Below are 9,372 nucleotides of genomic sequence, written 5' to 3' on the forward strand. Positions count from 1 at the left end.
CAGGTCATAAAGCGAAAATTCTCGTCACTATTTCTCCCGCAAAACGGGCTGCGTGGTTGGCTCCCCATATGCGAGCCGGGTAATTCTGATGAATGTTTTTGATTTTCTTTCTGGCCGCCCTTTATTAATATTTACTCGAGTACTAATTGGACCAGATATTGCGAGAAATACGGACTCATTTAACGTGTGCAGGTGGAATGGCGTTTTTGACTGCTTTATAGCTGCAATATTTTGTGCAAACGTGTCGATTATTGTGCTATTGCCTAATCAACAACGATTTTAATTTATGAACTGCACCAGCATGTGATTCTGCACCAACATTTGTCCATGGTGATTGGCCATTAATCTCATTGAAACACGTTAGAAAATTATGAGTCTTTATCCAGAAAATGTTTTGGATATTTCTTGGCATTTAATTGGAAAAAGCCAAATTAGTGTACTAGAAAGTCCAAAGAGATGTTGACTTTCACAAAGCAATCAATATAATTTTAGGAGGTTTTTCAAATGTCCCAATCCTTTTTTGCAACCCCAAATTAAAAAAAAACATTAATTACAATTTAGTGGGTGCATTAAGATTTTATTTAATGCTCAAAATCAAAACACAACTGAATAAACGGCACAATAAAAATCTAATAAAGTTGAAACTGTTATTGGGTGTTTTTCGGAAATTTACTTCACCGTGTAATGCAAACTGAGTCATTTCATATTCATTGAAACTCCAATAAACTTTAACTAGAAAACTTGAGTGAACGTCGTCAATTTTATTGAAAGCCACGCCAACGAAGACGTTCATGATTTTAGTGTTCAGAAAGTTTTGATTTCCTCAGAAGCAATCAGGAAAGAGTTAACAATCTCTTCATCTCTTGTTGAAAAATGTACATTAACTTCCAGCCTATGATCGATGTAGAAGTGTGCATATTTCCCACACATGAGACGTCCTCAAGAGAGATTCGCCGTTAAATGATGCATAATAGATACCCACTTGGATCGAATCGGCCCTCGCCGAAGGGGTGGAGTCCGAATGTGTCCTCGGGGATTAGGGCGCAATGTCAAACGATGTAATTGCTTAATTGTAAGATCAGAATTCAAACGTAGCGGATGGATTCTTTATGGATGTCTTGGGACGTTGATAGGGGCGTGGGAAAAAAAATTTCGGTACACCAAAACAGTACATAAACTAACTAAGCTTTTAGATTAGTAGAAAATCAGTTATTTCATTTGTATGTAAGCGGTGGAATATTCAAAAGCAGTATTTTCTTAGGTCCATTGCCGCTATAGCTTAAAGTGAAAAAATTTACATCAATCCATAAGGAAAATTTTTATTTCTGAAGTTTCTTTTTTGCTAAAAATCAGTCAATCGCACTCAAAATATCTAAAACAGTATATGAACACAAAAACATAAGTACTTTTAACTGAAATATCTCAAATTAACGGCAAATAACACTGAACAATAGACACAGAATAATTATGTTATTTAATGGAACCCATCGGTAATTTTCTTAAGATTTTTGGAAAAATATTTTTCGCTCTCTCATTGTTCGTGTTTTAGTAGACATTTTTCTAAGAGGTATTGTTTTATATGAATTGTTGCTAAGCTTTGCTTCGAATAATTTTGGTGATTAGAATGACCTGCGAAGTGACAGGATTTAACGCTTCGGGATTTTCAGTGTGTGCCTAATTATCATATATAAAATGCGTGCAAAATTGTGTTCTTTTGCGATTGATGAAAATTCTTGTTTCACATATTTTTTACTTCATCGCCAAGTTCTTTGAGTCCAAGTGATGAACGGATGTCTGCACAATTTTAAATTAAAACTGTGTTTTGCAACTTTCAAAAAATAACAAAGTTCGAATTGTGAATATTTCATAAATAGGCAATTTTGTCAGTGGTTTGTTTCAATTTTCTCTAGTTTTCCATAAAGTATTTTACCTCAGCTATCATTAGTTTTAAGACAAGATTTTCTTAGAAAATTAAACTTTAATTTTGGCTCTTTGGCGTTTTGTAAGTACTTTATTTAGATCATTTTAGAACTAAGATGTACCTTTAAAGAAGAAATTATTTGGAGTAAAGTCTAAGTCATCTGAACTTAAAATTTTATAACGTAATTCTCATTTCAGTTGTATGGCTTTAATTTCCCTGTTTCCTCTCCTTCAAAATGCATGCATTTTCGAAAATTTTCAGAAACTAGAATGGGCAAAAACTGAAATGAAATTTTAATGTTATATTGAATTCTTACAGCCTAACAAAATCAAGGTATTGAGGTGTTTTTTTAAACATTCAAAACAATCATGGAAATAAACATAATTCTAAGAAAAATCAAAAGGAAAAGTGGCAACAAAATGAAACTCAGCAGAGTATTTATAAAATTGAAAGTTCCATGAATTTGTTCAGGTTTGAATAAAATTAATTTTAAAAATATTCTTGTCTTATGTATGTTTTAAATGCTACGGGACGTTTTGAGAAAAAAATATGACCAAATGTCTGCAACTTTATAAAATAATAAAATTTTGTTAAACTATCTGTAGGCAGGCTCCACCTTGATGAAAAGAACTTCAGAAAAACTAAAAATAATTTCATGAATGTACTTACAAGGCGTAAATATTGTTGATAATAAACCGCCCATTTACTGTTGTTTTTTAAATTGTCCTGTGCTCCTTAAATACTTTTCCTTCAGTTGTCCATACTTTATATGCTAAGGTTTCATAGAAACTTAATTTGTAATTTGGCTTTTTAGGGATTTGTAAATAGAATATTCAGTTCGTTTTTGGACAAAGGTGAACCTTTAAGAAACAAATAATTTGGAGTGCAGTCGGAGGATTTTGGTGGTCATCTGAACTGAAAATTGGACCATGCAACTTTCATTTTGTTTTAAAATTACTTTCATTTCAAATGATGAATAATTTTAAATAATTGATTTGCAATCTTTTACTTTAAGATTTCTAGGAAAAATTGAGGCAAAGAATGAATTGAATCACAGCAAATAAATTTTTTGATGACTTTTCCAATTGACTATGTTTTACATGTTTCTCGATTTGATTTGATTGAGAAGACTATTTTCGTGTTGGTTTTATTTCCCTGTTTCCTTTTTATTCAACTGCACATGTTTTCGAAACTTTCCGGAAATTAGAATGGGCAAAAATCAAAACAAAATTTTAAAAGAAAACACTTATGTTATGTTGGATTCCTTACAGCCTACGAAAAGTAACGTATTGGAGTGTTTTTTTTTGTATAATCATGGAAATAAGTATAATTAAAAATTAATAATAATAAGAAAAAACCCTTGTAAAAGTTAGTCAGAGGGATTATCCACTATCACAAAGAAAAGTTCAAACTGAAAGAAAATACGCAGACATTTTAACGAAAATATATTCGAGGCATTTAATACAGGTTGGTATAATTTTTAAATAAAGCTTGCACTGTTGCAAGAAAAATTATATTGGTTTAATGAACTTTTGAGGGTAGAATTGTATCCAATTCACGAGAAAATGAGCATTCGACTAAATGAATGTATTTGGAAAATGGTTGCAAATGTAAAAATCAAATTCACGCTGAATCAAAGATCGTTGAATGTTTAAAAAGAATTATTTTTATGCACCGTTTCGTTGCGATACTTTCGAAATACATTTGAAATCTAGTGGGTCAAAAGAGCCCAAATTAATAAACTAGAACAAAACAACAATTACGGGAAAATTGAAGTGTCATTAACCGGTCACAATAAAGCCTTAAATTCAAATTAAATTAACGTTAAATTAAGTTCGCAACGAATTACCGGCCTAAAATATTCACAACGTTGACGTTTCGCAGTGAAATTCAAATGGCGTAAATAATTGAGCCAAGCCACAATTTCATAAATGACATATTTCATGTTGATCATTTTTCTGGCAATTATTCATGTACCCTCACTGAACCGTCAGTCCCGCATGTGAATTAAATATTTTCCCGCTTAGTTTTCCACGTCATTTTTGATGCCGCATTAATTTTCTCCTTTATTTTGTTTCCGGGTTTCAAGTCGCTGTTCAATTTTTCGTTTTCATTCAAGTTTTGTTCCATTCAGTAATCTCTAATGAAAATTGATAGGCAATAACCTATTGAAACAAAAAGGCTGAAGTGGAAAGGACAGAACATCCAGTAATGGCTGAACCACTATAAACCCCTAAAGTTAAAGAAAACGGCTGCGCATTTGGCTAATGGTAATAACGGTCCAAACCGAACTAAAAACATATTAAGTTAATTAGGTTTAATCAGGAGAATTGCATCGAAGACCACCAGAAAACAATTATGGCGAAGCGAACAAAAGAACAGTGAGAGGGACAGTAAAGTCATTAGAGTAAGTGTCCGAACAGATGTGTCGTAGTATTGCCATAAAGTCACAAGTCTGGTACTTTCCAGTAGAATTCTATTGGAAATGGAAGCAAAATTCTACTTCAGTTCTATTTGGTGCCAAATAATCCATAAACTGGGGTAATAAACATGTTTAACAGCTTTTTTACTCTTTCTTGAATGGACATCCGAAAGAGAGCAAGTTGCGACGAGTTGCAACTAGTTTGGTTCAGACCGAATCTGCTGTTGTTGAAGCAAATAATACAAAATATTAAAAAATACGTGCAAAATGGTGTGCACAAACTAAATAAAATAAATTATTAGAACGGAATTACTTTGGAAGACAATATACGCGGTATTGCTCGATTTACTAATTGAAAATATAAAATTTTCACGTTTTTTAAATGTTCAAAAATTCAGTCAGTTGATAGCAGAAGAGTTTCAACCAGTGACGGAGCAATTTATTTTGTGTTAATTTTATCTATAAAACTGGTAAACAACCTTTGGCTTTTGATAAGCATTGTGGCAAAACGGCTTCTTTATCTTGTAATAATTCATGTACATTTTTACATCTTTCCTCCAAATGAAATTAAAATGTTTAAAAGATAGTGCAAATGCCTTATAAAATTACTCATAATGGAAACATAGACTCTATATTGAGATCAATATCGTTTTTGAAATTCAAGAGTTCTTAACAGTTTCAAACTCTTTCTGACTTTTTTACATATCCATAAAATATTTCTCTGTCCTGAAATCAGCCTGTATTATCATGTCATTTTCGTTGTTTTTCCTCATTCAGTATTTTTTTCTTTTGTCGTTGAATTGCTTGTGTGACTAGAAAATTTGATTGGTTAATTTTGCTGAAAATCTTTTCGAGTCGGTACTGCGAGGGGATCTAAAATTATTGTTCCCTTTTACCATAAGCATTAACAAATAGTTGCCAACGTTTGCGTTAAGGAGGAGGAGGATATAATATTGTTGCTGCTAAATAAAGGTTTATTTATTGCAGAGCTTCTGTAATAAAATAATGTGAAAGATGATGATAAGTTGTAAATATTATTTAATTAACTTTTCTTATGCTGACAATTTCTCCAGCAGACTAATGTTGATAAGAAAATATTTCTCATGGATCAATTTACACCGTCAGATAAATCGTGTGCATTCGGTTACTGTGATGCCTTATATCCAATAAAAAATAATTTATGAAATGGACAAGAATTTTAATAACAAAAACAATAATTAAAATAGGCAACATTTTCGAACAGTAGATTCGAATTTTCATGTAGTTTATTCAACGGATGCCAATTCGCCATTGCTGCCATATGATAACTTTGAATAAATAATTTGGATGAATAACGAAAATATTGGCAAGAAAGTTGCCTAAAAATCTGTAACACTAAGCTCACTGTGAAACGATTTATTCGTAAATTTAATGGAAACGGTTTATTTAGATTTAGATGCTTTTCCATATAGTTCAACTCATAAGATCTTTTAAACAGTTTTGACGTTCAATTAAGTTAATTTTTTCCTGAAAAATGAGTGTATTGAAACAAAATTGCAACACCAATCAATCACTTTGTTAACATCTAATTACCTACAATTAGAATTACCAGTCTGGTTTCCCATATGAAACTTGCACGTATCCCGAGAACTTCCGCAACTTCATAAAATATTCACAGTGCCTACTCAGGTGCGCTTATACTCCACTTACGTTCCGGCTTAAATTTAATTTAGCGACGGTATCAATATCCATAAAAGTGTTTCGCATCTTCCGTCACTTTCCTTTTTCAATCTGCAATTATTTATCGGAGAGAGAACAAACTAATGATGGATGGACCCGTCGCTAACAATCACAATTGTGTCACCTGCTTTTCCCTGCCATAATGGATTTCAGAGCCGCCAAACAAGTGTATTGGCGTTTTTAAGGGCGGTTTATGTTATGTTAGTGATAAGGGTGTCAGAAGCATTATTCCGCTGGATATTGCGATCTATTTTCCCCTTGTTGAAGAGTACAAGATAGGAAAAGGCTTGAAGCTTTAGAGGAAAAAAATTGATATGAAATTTTTACAAAATATAGACTTAACTACTAACTAATTAACGAAGGCGTTTTTGCAATGTAGAATTAATTATATCCACAAGAATATGGTCTATACAATGGTAACTGCAGATTTCTCAATTATCCGCCTGAAGCAATTGCGGAATTGTTGCCAATGTTTATGTCAAAACATGACCCGATTAAAACAAAACATTAGAAATCACTCACCTGAACTCTAGCTTCTGTGAGGTCAATTTTCATAGCGATTTCTTCTCTGGTGTAAATGTCTGGATAATGGGTTTCTTGAAACGCCCGTTCAAGTTCCTTCAGTTGGGCGGACGTAAAAGTGGTGCGGATTCTTCGTTGTTTCCTCTTCTCAGTTAAAACACCGTCGTGTCCTGGATATACTTTATATGGCAAACCACCTGGAACAACATCCAATTGGTTAACCGAAAATATATTATTTAATACAAAAAACAATATAAAATTACACTGTTGTGCAAACGTTTGCAGAAACAGAGTAGAATGGGGCATATATAAAACTGCCAGTTTCCTCTGAATGTCAAATAAAATCAAATCAATACAATCAATTATCAATATCTAAATTAAAAACGAAACATTCTTGAATTCTTTCTCATCTAATTTTTCAAAATCAATTTAAAAAATATTTTAGATCATATAGCAAATTTCTTATGCAAGCTCATACTTTGCCACCCTTATAACTACCCGTTAAGCGATGTTAACACCTGCGAAAATGTGTTGGGTATAGTTAACATGATGAAAACATACGTGGAACTGCTCTAGCTAATATTCTGTGGTTCCAGCGGTTTCGGGGGTAGTTAGAGGGCTTAAAGTTGTGGATTTCACAGTTCTATTTAGATTGTTATGGTTGATTAAGGGATGTGAATATTTTAAATTGATTGAGTTAAATTTCGCTCCCAAAGTCGGGTAATGTGGAGTATTAATGTTTTTCCAAAAGTGACTGTAAAAGGGTTTATCGCATTATCGCAGATTTAACGTAATTTTTGAGAAATTATAGACCATGGTCCTTCAGAATCCGTAAATATAATAGACTTTTTTTTACATTTTATTTGGGTATGACACATATTATTTTGGATTTTATTTGAAAATAGGAAAAAAAATTATTAAATAATTATTTAGTGCCTTAATACTTTAAAATGTTATATACGCTTGTTATAATATAAAATTACAGCAAATATCAAAACCAATTTTGAATGTTACATTATAATACATTTCAAACATTCATAATTTGTTGGTATATGACACACCGTCCATTTCATTGTGTTTAAAATTTCTTATTTCTTCCAGTAGACTGCGAAATCAATAGGCGAATTATCGCATTTAGAAGTTTTTGTTTCACACATGGCTATAAAATTAAATGAAAATTGTTAATTAATACAAGCAAAAAGATGTTTATTTACTAAAAATTTCGGAATCGCTCCAAAAAAAATTCGAGAGTTTTCGAAAATAAAATCTAGTGCAAATTTGGTCATTCACGTACCAAAATTGGTTATTCAATTCATTTCATGTTTTCTCCTCATAGTAAAACTTAAAGTTTTCCACAAAATCTTTATTGGTGCATTAGTCTTTATTCTCCTCAGACTGGTTATTTAATATGTAAAAGGACATTTCGCTAAGATTTATACGATCCGATATTGGATGCAAAGTATAAAGAAAAAGCCATAAAACGAGTCGCGCGGCGCCCATAAACTCTCTCTACATGTTGCGATAGTAAAATAACCATAAAAATTCGCGTGGCATCTACATCAATTCCGCTTTCTTCATTCGCATGACCGGCTTTATAGAAAATGGATAAACGCACATGGACAATTTACGAATTTTACGTTTTACAATGTAGCTCGAGAATTTTTCAATATTTTTGTGTGTTTGATCCTTTTTTTCTCAATTTAGTGTTAAATGTTTGTTATTTTGCTTATTTTGTTTTAGTACTTGTTAGGCAAAACCTTATGTGATCATACTCGTCTCATTAAAGCCTCGAAAACTTGACTAAAACCAATGAAAAGCTGACTCCATTGCAGCAGATTTTACTCAGTATAACTTTTTATGTTTTGTCCGGTAGCTTGAGCATTTCTCTGGGCGTGAAAATTGAAGATATTTCTTTAAATAATGCCCCAAATTTTGGCAGATTATTATCTGCAGTTTATGTCGTTTTTCTTTCAATCTTACGTAAAATGTTTGCTATTTTGCTAATTGTTTTATTATTGTAGCTATTGAACAATAAGTAAATCCGTAACTTTATGCTTAATTCGGAAGCAAAATCGTGCTTATTTTTGTGTGACCATAATCGTCTCATTAAAGCTTCAGAAACTTAACTAAAACTATTGGAAAGTTGACCCCATCATCAGGCAGTAGATTTTACTCAGTTCAAAAATCGTGAGAAAAAATTATAAAGTAAAATTGTGAACGGCTCTATCTAAATAAGTTTTCATGTAAAATTCATAAACTAGACTTTATACAATTTTCTACCCTAATTTCTACCTTGATGATTTCACGACCATAACAACATGCAAAAGTTACGAGCCAACACGAGGCGGGCATTTTTCGCTGCGTAAGAAAGCAGAGGGATCCTGGAAGCAGGAACGATCGATATAGGCGTTTCTTTGCTCTTGAATTGCTCCTGCTCTCAGCAAACTGCGTTTCTTGTGCCTCAGGTTGAACGACTCCATTTTGGATGTGCACGTACCGTATTAGGGGAAAATGTAGTTTGTGGTTTAGAGCTCAAGATGTCACAGTTTAGATGGGAAATCAATTATTAGGAATTCATATGGCAAAGTTGCGTAATGTTCATGCGAGAAATGTACAAGCTATCCGATAAATATATATACAGGGTTGCTCATTAGTGCGTCAAAGTGCGATATCTCAGTAAATATAAACTTTACAAGAAAATACGTCCTATGAAAGTTTTTCATGTTTAAAAGGTCCACATTTTAAAATTACTTTCCAATATACGGGGTGTATCATAAACGTGTGGTAG

The 9,372-nt window shown here is 32.4% G+C and overlaps 1 protein-coding gene and 1 long non-coding RNA gene across 2 annotated transcripts in view; one reads left to right on the forward strand and one right to left on the reverse strand.

The window, feature by feature from the left end:
* The first annotated feature begins 3,685 nt into the window (after window positions 1–3,685).
* LOC125505891 lies at window positions 3,686–4,483 on the forward strand. Its single transcript, XR_007282526.1, has 2 exons — window positions 3,686–4,191; window positions 4,247–4,483. It is a non-coding gene; the product is annotated as an uncharacterized LOC125505891 (long non-coding RNA).
* Window positions 4,484–6,493: 2,010 nt separating this feature from the next.
* The window catches only part of LOC109535529 (paired mesoderm homeobox protein 2B), a 12,508-nt gene continuing 9,629 nt past the window's right edge, over window positions 6,494–9,372 (reverse strand). The window contains exons 2-3 of the mRNA XM_019901443.2: window positions 6,585–6,781; window positions 6,494–6,505 (exon numbers count right to left, since the gene is read on the reverse strand). Of these exons, the coding sequence (XP_019757002.2) occupies window positions 6,494–6,505; window positions 6,585–6,781 (209 nt within the window). The remainder of the gene's footprint in view (window positions 6,506–6,584; window positions 6,782–9,372) is intronic.

Source organism: Dendroctonus ponderosae, unplaced genomic scaffold, assembly GCF_020466585.1.
Source record: "Dendroctonus ponderosae isolate FM_Combo_2020 unplaced genomic scaffold, Dpon_F_20191213v2 Dpon_F_20191213_1, whole genome shotgun sequence".
Classification (NCBI taxonomy): Eukaryota; Metazoa; Arthropoda; class Insecta; order Coleoptera; family Curculionidae; genus Dendroctonus; species Dendroctonus ponderosae.